Source organism: Eutrigla gurnardus, assembly GCF_963514095.1.
Source record: "Eutrigla gurnardus genome assembly, chromosome: 9".
NCBI classification, from domain to species: Eukaryota; Metazoa; Chordata; class Actinopteri; order Perciformes; family Triglidae; genus Eutrigla; species Eutrigla gurnardus.
Genome location: NC_139923.1, coordinates 22,803,020 through 22,825,377, shown reverse-complemented (window position 1 = coordinate 22,825,377; position 22,358 = coordinate 22,803,020). Strand labels below are relative to the sequence as shown.

The window sequence follows — 22,358 nt, the reverse complement described above, 5'->3', positions numbered from 1 at the left end:
TTTGAACTGTGTAACGACAGGAAACTGTTTGTGTGGGTTTATCTTTAACCGGGGGATGAAGATATTTTTCTTTCTTTCTTTTTTGTTTTTTAAACCGTCCCACATGCACATGTATTAATAGTGACACAAAGAAAATACACTGGGACTGAGAAATAGAACTTAAAGTGGAATAACCACTCTATTTACACTATACGTATAGCTCAGGAATATATATATATATATATATATATATATATATATATAATATTTTGGCACCACTACTAAAGTCCTCTAGCAGAAGCCCAGATTAATTACTCCATAATGCTACTGATTATTGATCAGAAGCAAGCCACAAACACAGGAATCAACTTTTTAAGCGCTCTGTGCTCGTGAAAGCACGAGACTGGCGTTGTCACGCAGGTGTTCTTGCTTCGTCCTTCCAATCGCGTCATACGGCCATCTCACTTTGTCTGTCAGGCTAGAGCCATGCGTTGCGGTTTTTCTAGGTTGCCGCGGAATTTATCTAGAAAACGTGAGGCTAATTCGTCGTCCACTAATCGGCCGTCGCTGGACAGCGTTACGGTCATCAGCTGCTGGGTACGCAGGCTCTGGTCATCCTCGCACAGTCGCAGCTCGGACCTGGAGGTCCCGATGGCGAGGATGCACGCCTGAGGGGGGTTGATCACGGCGCTGAAGCCACTGATTCCGAACATCCCCAGGTTAGATATACTGTCAGGGATGGGGAAAAGGAGGGAGGAAGGGATGACAGGAGAAGACCGTAAACATATTGCATCGTTAGTCAAGCACAGCAGGGGAGAAAATGCATAAAAATCAACTAAGCAGGCATAATGAAGCCTATAAAACCAGCTCAGTGATGCAAAAAAAAACCCATTAACTCTTACAGTGAGTGAATTAGAAAATGAGGGTGAATTAAATATGTACATATAATGAACAAATTATTTTACCTAATAGAACAAGGATCAGTACAACACAACCAGGCTCCAAGTCTCTCCCTATCTATTGTGTCTGGTGAGCAAGACTGACCCGAGGTCTGTTTGCCTGAATGAGAACTGTAGCTCAGGGGGATGGAACAACGTATACCGGAAGACTGTACACATAGATCCTCCAGGGAACAAAGAGGACCGCGTCTCCGCAGGAATTCATTGCTCCTGCCTGACACAGAAGCCCCATTTATGTCTAAATGAAGCCATTAATTCTAATGAGTTGAAAAGCCTCCCTTCCACTTCTCTGCAATTGATGGCACAGTAACTGATGACACTTGTCCCCCAAGACCACATTCAGCTCAGGCCCGCACGAGATTTAGAATATGCATTATATATCAACTATCTGTGCAACCGGAAATAAGTCATAATGGTGGGAATTTATGATGGCTATCTTACCGCTGAGCTACAAGGGAAATTGTGCGATTTAATTAGGTGTTAGAGATTAAAGGGCCTCTGTTCCCCACAAAAGTAAGTTTATTGAATTGCGGACACTGACCGAGTTACACTAAAGACTGAAGTGGAAGGAATTGGAAAATGACATTAAGCTTTATTTGCCTCTTCTTTACACAAGAGACGATGTGTGTCTTAGGTTTACCTGAATGAGCCTCCCTGGTACTCCTCAGGTAGAAGTTTCCCATCTCGAGCTTTCTGGGCCAGTGCCTGTTGAAACATAACATACCACTCAAACTCTCAAGCTTAGTGTCAGAGAAGAAAAGATATGCAGGATACATACAGTGATCCTCTTGTTTTCTTATCCACTGGGCCGAGACCCACAGAATATAATATCTGAGCCGTCGGGATTCGGTATGGACCAAAGAGGTGGACCGACCAAGCAACAAACCATCCGACAACGCCGTCCCTGGAGCCATGCCATGTTTAGACCCACCTCTTTACCCTGACCTCCTCCCTTCACGGACTCTTTATACTATGTCACTTCTCCTGGCTCACGATTATGTGAATTACATACAAATTGTTTACGTGGCTTGTATACTTGTATTACTTTTCATAGGTACAGCTATAAATAAACAGTGATTCACTGACTAAACTTTCACTATGAAACATTCCTGTGATTCTCTCAACATTAACACTTGTAACACGGATCACGTATGAGTTATAAATCTGTTTAAATCATACATCATACAGCAGTGCTAGCTTTTCAATGAGGCTAGCATCGTTGAACTTCCTTTCCCAAGCACTCAGTTGAGACAGCTGGATGGCCAACACCGTCTTTACTTTTCGATGTGAACTTAATTCAAATGGAAATTAACTGAAAGGTTAATGCGGGGACACAACCAACACAGAAAGAGGAGAATGACTCACAGGATCGTGAGACATAGTGGGATATGGTGGGCAAATTTGAGATTAAGATTGCAAACACAGGCTGGTTTTCCACTCCATCACATCAATAGCCAGCAGCGACATCTCAATGCTTCATTCGAAACCACATGTTTATTTTAATTTGAGACCAATAAAGACTGTCAAATGTATATTTAACTCAAGACGGCAGCATAACTAAACTGAATAGTGGTGGGTGGCGAAGCTCATTTTGAAGGCTTAAGTGGATTGAAATGTCTGTGCATGTGTGCACGGGCAATGTGACATTTCTCTATTTATCAAACTTCATCCAAATGCATAATATAGGATCCTTACAATCAAAGCACCCTTTAAACCAGATACAGTAGTTTTACTTCCATCAAAGAAACGACATAAAACACTGGAAAGATATAAGAAACTAAAAGTGGAAGAACTAATGCACTAAAGAAGTGTTGATGGAAGAACAAATGCAAGTGCAAATTGGGCAACGTGTGTTGAGTTCTAATGAAACCCTATAAAACCACATGATGAGGCAACATCATTTCCATCAGCACTGCAGCACCATAGTCACATGTAGCTTTGCCAACACTTATAGTGCAGACATTAGTGCACTAAGGTGTTTGCACCTCACAGGCTAAAGCAATCGCATCTATTCCAAGATCTGAGTAGAAGTATGTATTAAAACCTAATAACACTCATTCCATCTCTAAACAACTGTCAGTACCCCACAAAATACCACAAACATTTTCATCCACTCAAACTTGAAATTGCTACTGTCACTACTACAAATATACTAATACTACTGCTGCTCATGTCATGGCAACTGCTATTATTGTGCCATTAGGTAGGGAAGCAGTCTTCCAGTTTGACCGCAATGTTTTGTAGAAACAGTCATGACATGTTTGCCAGGAGCTGTTGAATGAGACGTCATATCTTCACTGATTTTTTTTTTTTTTTACCTTAGCATTAGCTGAGATCTCTTGGACTCCTTTGCTTGCAGCGTCCTTGATGATGGGTGTAATGAGACCTTTGTCAGTCGCTACTGCGATTGAAATGTGGACCGAATCAAGTGAACGGGGTCCATCGCCAGACCAGGTCACGTTCACTTCTGGCATCTCCTAGGGTAGAAAGTCAGAGGTCAGGCCAGGTTTCAACAGATATTAACAGAAAAAAAAAACTAAAATAAATAAATATAATAACTGGACAAATAGATAAGGCCTTCCTGCTTTGGATACAGTGTGCTTCTAAAAAGAGTGTGTCAAAGTACCTGAACACATAATTTTGCTATACGACTGGTAGCATGCGTGTGAATCAATTAGGATGACCGTAAAGGAAGAAAACATATCACAGTAAATACGAGAACATCATTAATCAATTTGGTGATGGATGCAGACACTTGCTATCAGGCCGGCAAATCTAAAAAACGTTTTACTGCATATTTAAAGAGACTGTAGATACCACGATATATCAGGATAATCTTGATCTTGATAAATCTGCCCTCGTGGAGCATCAATAATTAAATATATATTGAGTTATTGGTGTATGAATGCGGAAAAGTTTCATTTGCTTTCAAAACGTACGGAACACATGCACACCAGTGATTTAAAAAGTATAACATTGGCCTTAGATATCGCTTCCTGATGCAATAAGGTGAAAGTACAGATGTTTTCGGGCAATTTTATGATGTAACACAACTGTCTCAGTTTAGTGCAGAAGCCATTGCAAATTGGTATTTTGACCACGTGGGACATAGTGTCCGGACTATGAGAGCGACGTGACGCTTTGGCATTTTACAGTAACATTACCTGGAAAATGTACACAACCGTGTTCCACATTCCTCCAATTTACTCAAACACATGCACCAAACAGCCAGGATTCTCAGCTCATCTTAATATAGCAACGTGTCATACATATCTTCCTACAGTGTGCACGGAACAACGTCCAGCAGCATCTGGCACATTATTAATAATGCCTCAGGCCAACACAAATTCACAAAAGCAGATACAAAACCACATGATAGGTGATAAAAATGAACAGATAGGCTGTTCTTAGTGGACTCTGCTGTGATATTCCTGACTGAAATAATGAAATTACTAGAGGGCCACCTCTATTTTTCTCCATTTCCGCTGCACTTTCCTCGAATCAAACAGTATCTTTCTTTACAGCATTCATCTTAGGGAGATGGTTGGTCTGAAGGTTTTCTCAGAATTTCCATCAACTGATAGAAATGAGAACACAATGAACACAGTCCCTGAGTAAACCTTTAGTCTCGTCTTATAATGGCGAGGCTACCAGTGGATTCACCATCTGAATAAGCCGGTAACAAAGACAACAGTAAGCCTTTACTGCACAAGTAATAGATTATTTAGAGACCAAAACCTTAGAAATCAATTATAGCATGAAGTACAGATCACTGTGTGCGTGCAGGCCATGTTAAGCACCGAAAGACATAAAAGATCAGATACTTGTAGGCAAGCATATGCGTTAAGTAACCATATACACTATAAATATAAAAATGATCATCAGGTGATGAATTAGTAAAGATAACAGGTTAACAATACTTACTTTCAGTGTAACAGCAGCTGCTTTAATAATGAAATCATTAACTGACACTTTGATCTGTTCTGCAAAGACAAAAGAAGAAACGACGTGTGAGTCTGATTCAAGCGACAAATGGACAGTCATGTGTTCTGTGCAGCACCTGTGTGACACTGTCCTCTTGCAAAAAGCCAGACGAAGATGTATTATTAAAAATCTCCTTTTTTCTCCCTTATCGTGTTGACCTGCTCAGTTACCAGCATTTGCTCCACTCCCCTCTTCCATGTGCGACACCAGCGGGCCAGGCAGACTTGGCCTGGCATCGCTGCAAACGTGTACTAGTGTCCATTAGTGGAGGACCAGACGGTTATGAATGCTGTGACCGGGATGATTAACGAGCTAACCGTGAAATCGCGCTGCTCCTGAACAATGAGAGGCCGCAAAAACAACCGGGGAGAGAATCCCTCAGTACACACACAACCTCGCTAATAGGTCTGGAATGGCCTGCCTGTTTCCTCCATCACAGAGACGGGACCACGAGAGATTTACCGTTTGTTTGACAGCTAGGCAAAGTTAAGCTAAATAAAGCCAATTACATGACAGAGTGTTGAAGTAAAGTTTAAAAATAGGAAACTGATGAGGTACTCATGCTTTATCAACAAAAATATGTTCCAAAGTAAGCATAAGAATCCATGGAAAAGCAGCCAGTAATGATAAATATTTTCTTGGCTGCAAAATACTGAGCGACAACGTTGCCTTTCTCTGGTTGTGGTGAAAACTTCCCTGCACATTAAACACAAACATCCTGGTGGCTGTTGCACAAGAATCTGTGGTTAGCTCAATGACGGTTGCGAGGGAAGCCTGTGAGGCTGAGAAAGTAAAAGAGCAGCTTGTCAAAAGACTAATACATTAATTTATTCTCAAGCTACTCAAGCTCTCAATCCATCCACGCACACATATCTTTTTCTACAGACCGTTGACGCTTTTCAAGAGTATTTTAATATTGTATTTTAATCCTTTTCTTTAACTTGAATACAGGCTAAATAATTAATTGGAACCCCTTGATGAAATGATAACACTGGATTACTTAACTCCTGTTTGCACACAGGAACAACCGAGCTTCCATTTCTACCAAAAAGTTGTTACTGAACATGTTGCTGCTGTAATTTGCTTCGTGATGTGATATCTCACAAATGTGAGAAATTATAGATCTGATCAATGTGCTTTACTATGTGCATGACTAACTGTGGGTGTCTTATTGGTCTTAAATTGAAAGGTTCCTATGAACAAAGACTTCGATCCGATAAAATACTATTCAGCCCTCTGGATGAGTCCGATTCAGCCATTTATGCCCTGTTTATACCGTTTTCGTAACCCATACAACATGTGACCTCAAACAAACCCACACTGTGCCGGGTTATTCTTAGACACGGGGTGGGGAAGAGAGATATTGGCTTGAACCAGAGATACATGACCACGTGTACCAGAGCTTCTCTCAATGTAATAGACTGTCTCACTTTGTCAAGTGAGTAGTCATGTGAAAACCGTGAAATCCACATCGTCATGGAAATGTTTCCCTCCATATGTTAGTCAGAAAATTCACTGAAATGCATGACACTAACATGTCAATAACAGTGGTGTGTTTTTTTTTTTTTTTTTACCTTTGGCCAAGTCTTTGCGGAGGTGCATGACGGCGGCCATGTCGCAGTCAACCGAAGCGTATGCGTGAGGGATGGTGGTCTTCGATTGCGTCAGTCTTTGAGCAATAACACGGCGAATGTTTGAGGCTGGGAGCTCTGTGAAAGTGCCCTAAGGAGGGCAGGTGGAGGTAAACAATTGAACGAGGAGAAAAGGGCATTTTGGGGAGAGACAATAGGGGACAAGAGTGATAGTCAGACATATCACAGCCATCAATCACTCAACAAGAATGCATGGTTAACAATGTAAAGATGCTACTGACACTCTTTTTAACAATGAGTTAATGATTTGTTAGGGGCTTCTAAATGAGTTTAAAAAAAATGTGTGCATTTGGTTATTGATAGACCCATCTGTGACATCAATAGGTCATATTTTACAGCAAACACCCCTACAGACTAAAACTGAATGTGGTGCAAAAGAATGAAAAGAAGAATGGAATTCAGAAATTAGGATAAAATCTGTTTGTTTGATGCTGACAGGGAGAAAGAGAGCTCACCGGTGCTCCTGGTTTCCCTGGTATAGAGAGAGGAGGTATGTTGGGTCGGCTGCCTGGGGGCGGAGGGGCAGCTGCAGGGGTTGGGACAGGACTCGGGGCAACTGGTGCAGCCATGGCTGGGGTTGTTTTGGGGACAGGAGATGTCTTCAAGAGATTCAATGCATCTCTGTTAAAGTAGAAAAAAATATATACATATATTATACATATATATGTATAAATGCCCTAAATGTAAATGTATATATATGTTTATTGTTTCCCACCCAATGTACCCCTGTTTAACAGAATAGATATGCTATTTAAGTCTCTGGCAATCATTTGATTCCATCCTGTTTTCTTCATTTCTGCAATTTATTCATGGCGTCCTAAATTCTACAGTGAAAAACATTATCAAAACAATTTCTTTCTGTATGAAAAGTGCCAATTTATTTTACTCTGCTTTGACCACCATTATAAATGAAATAACAGTTTTCTGAAAGAAAATAAACAAACACTGGCATAGCTTATGACTACAATAATACATTATTCACCCATATGTCCCCATTTGCCAAGTGTTTTATCTGGTTTGTGTGTCAGACCTGTAGAGAGGGGTAACTTTCGGTTATCCTCCAGCGGATGGGTGTCATGAGAATAATTAGCTAGTCACAAACAAACCACATCAGGGTGAGGCTCGGCAGTATCAGGTGTCAGGTGCTGCAAGGGACAGGGTTTCTCAAAACCTTGGCTTGCATTGCCACTGGCATGTTGAGCCATGAACATTCTCACTTTTTTCAACAACCTTCCTCAGGCACTACAATAAAAGACCCATAGCAAAGATCAATTCATTTTAGTACCGACTCCCAGTGTTATGCTGCATAGTTAAAAGACACACTACATCTCAGATGAGGGTGAATTCCCCATTTACAGATTATTTCACCTAACTTTTCTATCGTATTTCCCCCTCACCCACTAATTTTGGTGTTAGTTGTAAAAGAGGTGAGAGGGGCAGGTATCAGGTGTGCAAGCTTGAAGCTCTCTGGTTCCAGTTCACTGCACTGGGATTCATCTACCCACATGCATCCAGTCTTTTGTCTGGATCAGCTGCCTCTGACCTCGACATGCAGACCGGGAACAGTCTGGGCCCCACAGCTATTTTCTCCATGTCTCTCTCACTGATAGGAGCATTTGTTTGTGGAGGGACTGAGGCAACTTGGAAATCCCCTGGCTAACGTGAGACTACATTGACTGTTATAATGATTACAACCCCACCACATAAAAAAGAAAAAGAAAAAGAAAGCAGAACATAACAGTTTCTGTGTGATTTATACTGTGAATGCTTGTAAAAAGAGGACAGAACAAGCAGGATTGGACATTAAGTGCAAAAAAGGGATATGCCATATATATGCTACCACATTCTTCAGTGAGAATGTATTAGGCATATCAGAAATACATTTAAGGAAGACAAGTCAACAGCAGCCTGTAGTGGACGCTTGCCGATGACACCATAGATACCGTTTGTGCAGCTGGTTGGCATGTGCTTTTCACACCGACCATTCTGACAGCCAAGGCAAAGGAGCCTCTGAAAGACTAGGAGAGGGTGAGTAGAATATTAAAAAGGAATGAGGCAGCAGCGTGTACACACACACACACACACGCACATACACACAAATAAACTTTGTCTTCTACTGCCACCTAAGACAGGCTTAGATGCCAGAAATGGTGGTGGGGCCATGGGAGCTGATCCTTTTTCATTCACTTTAAAAAATATATACACAACATGTAAAAAAATCTTATATAGAAATTCGGGAAATGTAAACAACCCACTATGGTTTAAATTGAATCCAGTGTCAAAGACGACTGCGCTGCAGATGCTGAGACACGTACACAGCAAGCAAACTTACAACACATTTGCATCGCAAAAGAAAACGAACGGTTCTGCAATCCAAGTGTTGTAAAACAGAGATATGCTTTTGAAACAATGCAAACATTTAGCAACAACACATTTAGCCATTACTGTTTTCGCCAACATTGCTATTTATGACAACGATGAAAAAAAGGTGAGAAAAAGAAGCAAAGCAATGAAAATGTGTTTCTTTGTACACAATCTGTATTTAAACCTTGTGTAACATGATATGATCTCATCCCTTAGTTGCGTGACCTCTTGTTATTCATGCCCACTACAGAAGAGCCCGACTAGAGCAGCGGGTGGAATGGGAGGGGTACCTTTCAGTCTTATCTGATGTATATCAAAGCACAAAGGAAGAGAAACCAGGTCTATTCTGCCCTCTCTTGAAGGAGTTAAGCCTGTATAAAACTATTCACACCAAGGAGATTTGGTTTCCAACAAGAAGAGAAGCGTTCATTCTCACAACATACAAGCAATAGCCCATAGGTTCAGCTATTCCGGTACATCAAATTAATCATTTAATATCTAAATATCATAAACACATTGGCTATTGCCCAATGTAGTCTTTCTTCTCCTATATTTACAAGGTGTGCATTCAAACAAAATGGCTTCATATTTGTCATTTTTTTTACTGTGTGGTTTATGAAGCTTCATATCTCTTTTACAGTCCAAGACCCACATCCCACAAAACATATGGTCTGCGTCACCAGTGGGCCATGGAAACTGAGTTGCTATAGCGACCGAAGTTGCTTAATGAGATTCCCCAGCAGGGTGTTGGGTGGGTAACGAGAGTATTCAATCAGGTCCCTACTGACAGCACATAACCATTATGGCTGCGTGTGCATTCGCAGCTTTCTAGTGTAAATTCATAACAGGATTAAATACCTGGAATCTTCAGTCACATTTTTTCACTTATCTAGTCTCTCACACATGTTCATTGTCATTCACACTGCCTACACTGTGGCTATAACCTGCCTTGCTTGACTGACATCTCTTTTCCTCAGGGATACTGGAGTGTTACGGTGGCCACAAGGGGACCCTTCCAATCTGGGCCCTCAGGCCTATTACTACGCTTAAAGAGCACCTACTGCTCACACATCACTTCCCGTGTAAACAAATACAGCAAACCCATTCACCCATACTCACTCCTTGGTGATAAGTCCTCTTGGTCCAGTGGGTGTGGCCAACATTGGGTCTATGCCATGGGTGTCCAGGATATGTCTTGCTGCTGGACTCAGACGTAACCTGGACGAGAAAGAGAGAGCACGACACCATTTTACAATAAAGATTTAAAAGTTGTACTGTTGCTTTATAGGCTGCAAATTAATCCAGAAGGTTTTGATTATAGCACAGTGTCAAATTCTGCTCTTAGTTCTTAAGTTTAAAGAGAGAAGAGTAGGTAATAAACCAAGTCCTTATTCAGCAGAAGTTTATTAAAGCATTTCAGTCTAGCTATATAATATAATTGACTGTGTGTTCATAAAAGATCTTAAAAAGGACCTGGCTTAGCTCAGATACCATGCGGTTGACATGACTGCCTTAATGGAGCCCATTCTTGTACCATGTTAGCTGCACAACACATCCGCCTTCCATCTTTCACCCGTCAAGCTGATGCAGCCAAGGTGCAAATCTGACAATGTGGACGAGCTCAGCTTAAAGTGTTTGCATAACAAATAAGGCCTCTTTGTTCCGTGGAAGCTTGTTTGCTTTCCACAAGAATATTTATTGTGTAAACAGGAGTAGGTAGGATCTCCCACATTTTGGAACGTGAACACTCTTATTCAGCGCGTTAGATGGTGGTAAATACTGTGAGACCTGAAATCAGCAAGGCGGTGTAACAAACAAGAGGGGATGAGCTTTAGTTCATCCCTCATGTACCGTTATCCTCCTTATCTAAGTATTTTCATGAATCTGTAGTTCCATCATACACCACTGTGACACACAGCTTGTGGCATCATGGCGGTAAACCCGATAATATGATAATATCTACACAACAACCAACACAAAAGATACCACAGAACTGAGTGTTGCCTTCAGCTTTTGTCACTTATTCCAAATAGCATGACCTGATGCTAACACATATATAGTCAACAACATTAGCTAATTTACATATCAGATGTTTTTAACAAAAAGCTTGACAAAATCAAGCTTATTTAAGGGTAAAATGACGCAGCAGACAAATCCAAATCACGGAAAGATGGCTCAAGCGTAAGTTTAAATGTATCACATTAGGCCATAGAAGAAGAAGATAACTAAACGAAGGAAAGCGACACTCACAGTGCTGACACGGCTGGTGTTGGTGGAGTAGCTGCAGACGGAGAAGCAGGGGGCACAACTGGGGCAGCGGCTGTTTCTGCGGCAGGTGGAGCTGCAGATGGAGCTGCAGCATCTGGAAGGGGCATCTCAACCTGCTTCCAGTCCTGCCCTTCCTCCACCATGAGGGCAATAAGAGTGCCCAGGCGCACATTGCGACTTCCCTCCTCCATCTGTAAAGAGGGTGAGAGAAGTACTACATTAGCAACACCGGTGCCGTCACCTCATAAGTAGAGTTTACTAGAATAAAGGGGGTCTCAGGTGTTGTATGATTTTGAAGCAAAGAACACAAAAAATAGATTCAATAGAAGGAATAGAATAGATTCTGAAGTTAAATCAGTGATAAATAGTGGTCATTGAACAGATACACATTTTTGCAGGCATCCTCAAAACTCACACTGCCTTCTAATTTGCATTATTTCCCATCGGTCCATTTTCTCCCGTTATCCTGACAAACCCATATGTGCTGGATTAGGTTCTGGGTGTACAATGGATGCGTTTTCATTCTGTCAACTATTGATTCACTACCTTTGTGCAGAGTAATCCACTGGAAGCCTTATGCTACTCTCCCCGAGCTGTGCAACGTGTTGCACCTCAGTCAGTATTGATCACTATAACTGAAAGGCCAGGTACAACACATTGGTTTGGGCTGTTGCACGTCATCTCTTTTCAAAAAAGTTTCCACTTAGTTGGCTGCCACTTGAATGTGTAGCTCAATATCAGGAGAGAAGAAGAATAGGAGGAAGAAGAGAGAAAGGTGAAATGGCTAGACATGGCAGAAGTGTATGACATACAACACCACCGCTGCCCAGCCAAGAGGTAATAACCTGCAATTTTAACAATTGCCGAACAGAAAATGAAGGTATAATTTCACAATAAAATGGAAAGCTCCATTAGTAAATCCATCGTTATCAACATATTCCACTCCATAACCTTCCCTCTAGCAGGCTTGCCAGATCAAAATCAGCACTCCAATTATCATATCCACCTAACTGGAAAGAACAGCAGCATATATGAACACCTGCGCTCACTAGTAGAAAGAGCTTCACATCCAAGCTTACTCTGTTCTTCTTGAGTTCAATGTAAACCTGAAGGTTGAGCCAGTAAGTATTACTGCTGTTCAAAGCACTGTTGTATAGGGGTACTAAGATTTAACATTTACCTAATTGATTTTAATTTTGCCCCATTGGACTTTACTGTTAAGTTGAGTGACGGTAATGAACAAAAAAGTGTACGAGGCATGGGACGATGTGAAAAAGGAATGTCACGATTATCCTGGCCAAAATAATTGCGATTCACAATTCACAATCCTGATAATCATCAAAATATGCTTAAAACTCTTAAATATGGCACTAAAATGAGTGAAAAACATACTTAGATAAGTGAATCACAAATCACAAGGTCTCCCTGCATGAATAAATAATAAATACATAAACAAATGGCAACATCGTGTGAGTCACTTTTACATTACATGATACTTCCTGTATTTTTAATGAGGCTCTATTTTTCACTTCTCTACAATGATAGCGAACTAGACGGCTTTTTCACGTCACTCATGGTGATATTAACGATTGTCCCAATAATGAAAATTCCCCACGATTAACTTATTGCGAGTGTTTTTATCCCAATCCACTCTAAAATCCTAAATAAACCTAAAACTGTACTAACCTAAATGGTACAATATATTGGCTAACACAATATGACTATTGGCCTTTTAAAAATATGAATTAATGGAAAAAGTATGACTCTTAGGTCTCATATTTGATAAACAAGGAACTGCTATGACAACTGAAGGATACAAGTGTAAGTCATAGGGAAATCTGACTCCTGTATTTCCACAGAGTTCCCTTTCTTCAGTCCCCAGTGGTATTTTTCCCCCAAATGATACATGTGAAACTAGAGAGAGGAAATACTTCTGTGGAATCCCGTCACAAGCAACTCTGATACGCTGCTGTGACAGCCATCATCATCTCTGTGTAACTGAAAAGCATTTTTTCATTGCACAATGAAGTACACACACACCCGGCATGTGTCGACATTTAACAGCCACAAATCAGCAAAAGGCAGACTGTCAGACCGCAGAACATGTCCAGTGTAGAGGATACTCATGGGAGAAAGTATCATAAATCAGGTGTATTCATAATTTCAACACAATTTGATAAAAAATATACATTATACCTCCATCCTTAGCTCCACCTCCCAGGTTGAGAATTTATTAAGTGGAAATATTTATCCTATACTAGATCATGAACTTAGAGCGTCTGATTAGATGCATACCTCTCAGAAAAAAATTCAACTGCAATTTGTAAGGCATGTCAGTTTAAAGACTATTCAGCATTAAAGTTAAATTTACTGACAGGATGTAGAGTTGAGCAATATCACAAAAAGCTTCCCAAGAAGTGCAGTAATATTGCCTAAAATAATGTACCAACGTACAGTGTACACACACACACACACACACACACACACACACACACACACACACACACACACACACACACACACACACACACACACACACACACACACACACACACACACACACACACACACACACACACACACACACACACACACACACACACACACACACACACACACACACACACACACACACACTTCGGTGGATTCTCACAGTTCAATCACATGCACTATAAACAGTATGCCTGCTGGGTAGTTGCATTAACAGATGCTTAGTGCTGTGGTGGTGTGGGGCTCAACACTGCCATCAAATGGAACACACTGAAAACAGTGGGAAGCATTATGATGCTCTCACCTCAGCTTTTGGAATCTGTCAAGCTTTTTCACCATGTGGTAAAGCTGGTTTTATGCTAAAAAATTTCACTGTCAAATCACACAAAACAATTAACCCTCACAATCATCCTTTCTCTGATGCTTAGTGAAAATGGGTCCATGAATGTGAAAGTGTTTAGCCTTCCCTATGGCAACATTCACACTGTGAGGCTCTAACAGATCTCAAACAGGGCTCATAACGGACCTCTCCAGAGGCCATCAGCTAGGCTAATATTATTACAAAGTCTAGACCATTAATGAGGTTTAACCCACTTATAACAGCTCGGTTACAATAAGCTTGGCCTGGAGAATTATCAGCATTTCTTTTCATTTTAATTACGATTGTTCTCTGATGTAGCTGTGTAATTTGTAATGTAGAGCCCGTAAAATGTGATTAGTCCAGGTTTGTTAGCATCAAATCATGGTCAAATAGTATACAGTGGAAGGTAATATTATTTTTCATATTTTCTATTGCTCTGGTTTCTCTTAATGTGCCACCTCAGTCTCACTTCCCCCTATACTGCTGGCCTTTCTTGAAGGAAAATATGTGACTGTGAACTAATTCAATTTTTGCCAGCAGCCTACAGGCTATTTACTCTCATTTTGAGTAAATTAGATCGGACAAAGGCACTTTTCACCCATTTATTTTTGTTCTAACAATGCTGCACAGTTAGAAAGTGATTTATACTAATACGTGATTTAGAGGACACATAGCTGCTGCTGTTGGTGTTTAAATTGAACCCTTGCATGACAGTGTGTGGAGGTGAAGGGAGGAGGGGGAAGAGCGTGATGAATGGAAAACAGAAAGGTTAGCACTGCAGAACATGTTGGATACCTTCATCAATTTATCCTTCTATTTAAACGTCTGTCAGTCCTTTCTGCCATGTTTTTCATTAAATCAATCAGAAAATCATCCACATTCACCTAACTTTTGACACATTTCTAGATCAGTAAAGCTCAGTAGTATGCATCTTTATATACATCTGAAAAGCTACAAGCATCTATTGTACATGTCCGCAAACATGTGTACGCCCTTTCTCACAGGCTATGATTGATTGTACCCACGGCTGACTCTCAGATTGAAGCCCTTGGGTCAGGGTAGAGCAGTGCAGTAAGAGTATGATGAGATACAGTAATCTGTGTTCATGGTGCTGGTGCTGGTGCCCCCCCCCCCAACATCCACATCCCAATATGAGCAGAATCTATCCCCTGTTCCCTCACCTCCAAGCACCATGGTTGGAAATTGGTACAGGGCCATAGCAGTACTTGACCCCCATAAATAACCCCTGTGGAGCACTGGGCGCCGACTGCAGCCCCTCAAGTAATTTGGCCACAGGCAGGTAATTATGGTAGCCTCTAAATTAGAAACTGACTGGGTGCTTGCTGAGTCTCAATTATGCTATTAAGAACTGATATTCTCTGACCTAAACAAAGTGGATGCAACATTGCCCATGCCATGTAAAAGGTACACAAACCTCTGTAAGACTGCCACTGGCTGTTGTTTTTCTTATTAACTATACATAGTCTCTATCATATGGAGGGAGCGAGCGAGAAAGAGCAGGGGGCTTATCTAATGCAGATCATCTTTCTCTGCCAGCTTCAGCTCTAAAGCCCCTACCCCCAATTCTTGGGTGGTTGCTATGGAAACTACCTCATCCCCACAGTGGCAAAGACAAGGATGGAGTAAGGGAATGTGAACGAACGGAAGCAAGTGAAGAGAAAAGGCAAGGGGAAAGGAAAGAAAGCGAGACAATCCTATAGTTTATCGTTGACACTCATCCTTCCTGTAATTAATTGACTAATTTAGCCATTTCTATTTCTGTGCCTGTGCATGTTAGAAAAGATTGTGTTTTGTTTCACGAGGAATCCATCAGCTCATTTATGATGTGCATTTGCTGGCTGTGTATTTGTTTTTATGTTGAGGCTACACAAACAGACATCAGCTAATTAAGCTGTGCTCCACTCGGGTGTCACCATAATGTGAAGGTGTCCAATAATTGGCATGGCTAGTGAACATGTTATGTTATTGGATAAGGCACTCTCTGTGACATGGAGGTTTGTGCTCTTGTGCAATCACGGGAACAAACAGCAACTGTCATCCGTCAGTTTTTCAAATAGGGAAGCTAAAAAGTGAACAGAAATATTGCTTAAACCACGAGGAAGTCCCCCCCCCCACTTCACGATCTCAGATCAGTTTAAAACATCTTAATCATTCTGTTCAGGGGGGACAAAGATGTACTGGAATACTGATGAAAGAAAACGGTCTTTGGCAGTCTTTTAACAATCCCACCAACAAAAAGCACAATGGGGGGAGGGCGATATTTGTAACAGAAGACACCTTTTCAAAGCTTTGCCGTCACTGTATGTATAGAGAGCCCAGATTTAACAAACAGCCAATTAGCATAGGCAATGAGGGAAACCCTGAAACATTCACAAATAAGTAATAGCAGGATTCTATTCTATGTTTAACGTATTTCCAACACATAGCCATAACTTCTACACATTACTGACTTCACATAGATCGACGATAATAACAGAAAACTCAAGAACTCTTGTGGAAAAAAAATAGACATTTTAAAATCCTGGTTCTAACAGACATTTAAATACTTCCTCAACACATTTTCATATGTATGTACATGTGAATTTCTGTGTGTTTTTGCTCACTCACCAATATCTTTGCCATGATGCCATCATCGTTAGATTCCAAGGTAACAACAGCCTTGTCAGTCTCAATCTCACAAAGGGCATCACCGGCTGCCACCGCCTCACCTACAAGAGTAAATGAACACATCCAGGGAATTCCTTTAGAATAAAAACATTTACATGGCATCATAAGCACCTAATTCCTAAAACAATCTCTTCATTCTGATGGGATTTTCTAACCTCAGTTAAAGTGCAATTGACTCATTTTAGCAAAGATTGGTAATACATGAATCATGATCATTAGCAGCATGTTAAGCATTAGCAAAATGCTCTTTGCTTTGTACAAACATGAACAAATTAGTTGACATAAAATGAAAGAATTCCATTGATGAGACAAAGAGGTTATGGGAAAAAAAATATCTGCTCCGGCCTTGGCCTACATATCAAATGAAGGGCCTAATCAATGTTTCATGGGAAAGAATATGAGATACGGAAACACAGCGTGTCTGAGAGAAGGGGAGATCTTTGCCTAGCCTTAGAATCCCAGTAGATTCCCACTGGTCCACCCCACAGGAGAGTTTGAATAAATTAGCATCTGCTTAGCAATGAAAGAGGACGGCAATTAGGAGTCACTGGTTCAATTCTTCTATGCTCATATATCCATTTTGTGCTACACCTGTTTTGTGCAACAACTCAGATGGGACTTCCAATGGGCTAATAGACAGACAAATCGACATTATTGTGTCCTTGGACAAAGGGAGAGTTGAATATAACCCCACTGATGCAAGTGCTACAGCTCAGTGGTACAAGAAGCGCTTGTTAGAAATCAATAATTTAATGTTGATGGCGAAAAATGTTTCGGTTATAATGTAGCCCCCAGAAATGTCTTGCCATTGGCACTTGCAGTCAATCTATGTCATAGAATCAAGAGTAGGCATGGAATGATTGAACTGTCTTTGTGACATATGTGTTAAGGAGGAGGAAGAGGTAAGGTTTATGACATGAAGGTTAAGGGTTATCCAGATCTGACATGTGGTCACATGTTTATCTACTGGAAGAAGAAAAACTATAAGAGGGTGCATCATGGGCATGCAAGCAAAGAAAAGGACAATGAAGGACAGAACTATGACAAAGGAAAAATGGTATCTTATGAAACCTTGAATTAATTGAGTTTCAAGGCTGTGTGGAAAGGAAACAGGAGGAACTACTCAAGGTAAGGGTTGGATGGGGATGGGTGAGGGGAAGGTTGAAAGAGCAGAGGGAGTATTGACGTTGGAAGCCCATGAGAGCAAGCGGTAGTGGAGTCAAAATTGGATTTGTATGAGACTTTAACAACGAATGACCGCAGGGGTTAGGTGTGATGTGCAACATTAAAGATTAAACAGGCGACCCTAAAGCCTTTTCACCTCTACCAGAACAAAAGAGATATTTAGACTACAACGATGTGTAAGCCAGGGCTTTATTAACATACATAACCTGCATATATAAATCTACTTAAATAAAATGCTCAAATTGCTTTGTTTTGAAGAAAATTTTAAATGAAAAAGAGCATATTTTACCATTTCAGTAAGATGGTATTATTTTATGTTATATGTTCTGTATTTTTCAACCGAGACCATTCTTTCTCATGTATTTCTGTCGACGTGAATAGTGGGGACAACAGATGACGATTTTTAAAATTGGTCCAGCCATTAAATGGGCTGCAATGTAATCATCATCACAATTCTGCACTGTAATTTACATCCTCAAAGAAAGTATGTTTTCAGCCCAAAACACGCTCAGATTTTCACTATATTTTATAATATAATATTACATTATGGAAAGGACCTTACAAAGAAATAAAATTTGCCTGCTTGTTATTATGTCATGCGACTTGTCAGACTACACCAGTGGCCAGAGTTTTAGAGTTTACTGTTTTGGACAGTATGAGTACAAAAAGCGTAGCCTAGTGTTATCTAAAATTCATGGATGAATATTAAGACGATTTCAACAATGTGGTGAATGTCACGTGAGATATCAGAATGAGATTTGTTTTCAAGGAAGACAGACAATAACAAACAGGCCAGAGAGACATTTCCATAATGTTTTTAGACACTTAACTAACAAACAATCACTTACAATCTGAGCCTGTCAGTGGCAAAAACAAGCACTTTTAGTCGACATATATTGACGGTGTGGAATTGTTTGATAAAATTACCTTGCAGCCCGTTTAGTGGCTCAACACTGGAGCAATAATAATAATTAAAAAAAAACATACTCCAACTAGTTACTTAGACACAAAATCATTGAAAAATAGGGTCCAGGTTGAAAAACACTGAAGTTATCCTTTAAATTGTAATTCAGAGGGCTTTAAAAGATGTGGTCTACACCATAAAACACCTCTTTGAACAAGTTTTGATTTTAGAACAATTAATCACATTACCCTCATGTAAAACTAGTGCTCTTCTAAACACACTTAAATCCCTATGATGAATTTAGGGGTAGGAAAGTAGCATCCAGGATGTACTTGTCACTGAGAATGTCCCTCTTTCTCTACGCACACGTATCTCACCCCAAGTCACAGATGCACATGGCAACACAGCAGAGCGGCCAATCAGAATTCAGTATGCTGCCTCCTGATAAATGAGAGTGTGGCTGAGGCGCCTGGCCGAGTTGCTAAGCAGTGATGAATAGTGACTGCTGTGTTACCTTGAGCCAATTAGCCACCCAAAGTCCCTCAGGTGCTCCCAGAGCTCAGTCCTTTGCCTTCCAGGACAATGTAATGTCAATCAGTGAGTGATTATTGCTACAGTAGGTCCATCATTGTGGGGAAAAAAAAGAAATGCTGAGCTTTATGATCTGATGAGCAGATGCAGAGGGTGTCACTGTGGAAATGACATACATTTGGACTAACTTGCTAAAACAGTTGATTTAGCAGGTTAGAAGAAGTCAAGCAAAGAAGAGGTAATGACAGCTGGGAAATTAAGTCTTGTGTTTCTCGTGTTTCTTTTACCTTCCTTTTTCAGCCATTTAACGATGCTTCCCTCCTCCATGGTGGGGGAGAGTGCAGGCATTTCCACTTTGACTGGGCTGACACCTACAGGACACAAAGAGAATAATACAATTTACACAAGGGGTCATCACACTTCAAACTACAGCAGAAATATCTCCATAAAAATCATATTCAGAACCATCTTACAACTTACAACCAGGTCTCTGAGCATCAACTAGGCTATGTGAATGTCAAAATAAATCAAGTAACACGCCTAGAAGAAGCAGTGTTTGGCTGAGGCCTCGGGGGTTGCAACATGGGACAAAAGGAAGTGACAGTTCCACTATGACAGAAGAACACTGCACTTATGTTATCATGATCCTCGCTGACACTGCACCGGAGGCTGCAGAGGCACTCGTACTCTTGCAGGCCTTTGAGCAACCACCGAAGCCTCCCACTGTCACCAGCTGCATTCACTCAGAAGGCCAGGGTTCAACCGGCTCACAGCACTGTGGTGGACACTGGATCTCCAGGCTGCCAGAGAAATCACTGCTTTACTACGAGTAGCCAGCAGTGCTATAGAACAGTAAGGCATAGGACATTGCACCAGTGTAATTTCCGTTAAAGGTATGATATGCGGGAAAATAAATGAAAAATAAGATCACAAATAGAACTTGGCATTTAAGTGGTGTATGTCAAAGATATCTTTTTTTTCCCAGGCATTTTGATGGCCTTGTTGGATTTACATGTTATCATTTATCATGTCTATAAACCATATTTACATAAAATGTTTAACTCTGTTGTGCTCTTTGGTCATGTTGTGTCCTGCTGCCATCTGCTGGATATTTCGGGTCATAAAACATATATGTGGGTTTAAGGATAATAGTGTATTACAGTTGTAAAAATATTTTGTGAACTTCATTATTTACATTTTCTTTCTATATCTGAAAATCAAGAATGCCATTTCCTGTTTAACATATTGATCTGTTGTCTGTCCACATGCATGACACGTGTATGTTTTCTATAACACAACATTAAGTTGTGATATATCAAACATTTTGCCCTTTTGACATTAATTTGCTGTTCATGATAATAGCCTATATGGTGATGCATTCATTCAAGTCACTCTTCTCATGATTTATAGATAAGGTCTATCATTAATTGGGTTGCGATGATATGACATTTATTTTTAAAAAGTAGGTCACCAGACAACAAACAAAATTGTTTTTATTTTTTTTATGGAAGCCATGTTGAAATGTTCCAGTAGGAAAAGCACATATGTAAATAATAAAATCAATGACAGCTGACTTCTATTTGGCTGCGTTGGCTTCATGGTGTTGGTACATGTTGGCTCACTGTCATTACTGGGACACTTTAACAGAATGGAGCAACACAAGTTATTTCCTACCGACATGTATGCATCTAAATAAACTGTATTAAACTTTGCAATATAGAAACTGGCCTCATAAAAAATATTTATTCATAATAACCCTCACACACCAGACTGACGGATGACATAAAAGGACTCATTGGTAAACTTGTTGCAGCCTGGACTAACAAGGCTTTCTGTCAGAGAGAAATCAAAATGTGCCTGCGAGATATTCCAGAAGCTTCTCATACAACCTGCGTTAAACAGAGCATTACAGAGAGGAAACATACCGGTACCTGAAAACACCCACGGAAACAACGTAAGGTCACGTCTCTCTCTTCTAACAGCAAACACGCTTCAAAACCTTTCGAGAATTCACGACTGAGTTTATTCAACGATTGTAACATTATGTTTTATGGGCACTGACAAACAAAAATTTGACAGTTTTGGATTCACAAGATTTCCGCATCATTTATGGAGCCCGCTTTCCCGTAAACTGAGGTCAAATAAAACCCTCATTACTCAAGTTAGCAATGAGACATGCCGGTCTGCCCAATCAACAACACTCTTATTAGATATCGTGTTATGAAAAACGAAAACAAAACAACGAATTACACCATGAATACAGGTAGAAAGCGACGATAGCAAATGTCAACGGCTACCAGCACAGGAAAAAACGAGCTACCCTTATATTACGCTGTCAACACTCACCAAGGATCCACGGAGACCGATGGAAGCGTCTCGTATGCTCCTGCCATGGGTTCTTGGCACATAAACATTTATTAAATGTAACGTTAGATAGTCTCAGGCCAAATAAAATCCCTTGACGACCCAGACGCAAGGAGGCCGCCATGTTGTCGTCCTCCGTCGTTCGGAGGTGTCCACAGAAATGCCTGACGGTAAAAGAAGTTATAATTAATCTTGTGAGAAATATCAAATATAAAAACTTTAGATCACGTGTGACGTGTTTTTACCTATTGAATTTGCACATACAATATATCATTGATTTATTTACGGATAGCTAAAAATGAGTAACTATTTTGGGTCCTATAGACTGTTGTTCTGTTGCGTTTAAAATTGGTCGAAATCTCCGCTGCTCACTAACTTACTGCCCTCTGCTGGGAGACATATGAAAGGTTCCTATACAAAGTAGTCTGTGTTAAGAACATGTAAATTAAAAATCAGTTTCAGAATAAGTATGTGGAAAAAGGGCAAGCGCTAAACGATTTGATACACTATAAATGAAACACTTTAACTCTATTTCTCTCTGCTTAACAATTGTATTGAACTTATTTAGTGTTGCTGGAATGATACATTGATACCATACCTTTAATTAAAAGAATGTTTTAATGGAATAA

The 22,358-nt window shown here is 40.4% G+C and overlaps 1 protein-coding gene across 1 annotated transcript; it reads right to left on the bottom strand.

Moving 5' to 3' along the window:
- Nucleotides 1-64: 64 nt before the first annotated feature.
- On the bottom strand, nucleotides 65-21,882 carry pdhx (pyruvate dehydrogenase complex component X). The gene is made up of 11 exons (XM_084018164.1): nucleotides 21,712-21,882; nucleotides 19,653-19,736; nucleotides 16,686-16,786; nucleotides 11,189-11,397; nucleotides 10,058-10,156; nucleotides 7,030-7,195; nucleotides 6,497-6,644; nucleotides 4,863-4,921; nucleotides 3,257-3,415; nucleotides 1,579-1,643; nucleotides 65-708 (listed from the first exon to the last, which is right to left on the bottom strand). The coding sequence occupies exons 1-11, from the start codon at nucleotides 21,851-21,853 to the stop codon at nucleotides 453-455; spliced, it is 1,488 nt and encodes a 495-aa protein (XP_083874290.1). The 5' UTR covers nucleotides 21,854-21,882; the 3' UTR covers nucleotides 65-452.
- Between the last annotated feature and the right edge of the window lie 476 nt (nucleotides 21,883-22,358).

Coding starts and splice junctions, on each gene's coding strand:
- pdhx (XM_084018164.1), bottom strand. CDS start 21,853: ATGGCGGCCTCCTTGCGTCTGGGTCGTCAAGGGATTTTATTTGGCCTG. Junction 16,787..19,652: donor TAAATGGCTGAAAAAGGAAG/GTAAAAGAAACA, acceptor TTACTCTTGTAG/GTGAGGCGGTGGCAGCCGGT. Junction 1,644..3,256: donor AGATCTCAGCTAATGCTAAG/GTAAAAAAAAAA, acceptor ATGTTTCAACAG/GCACTGGCCCAGAAAGCTCG.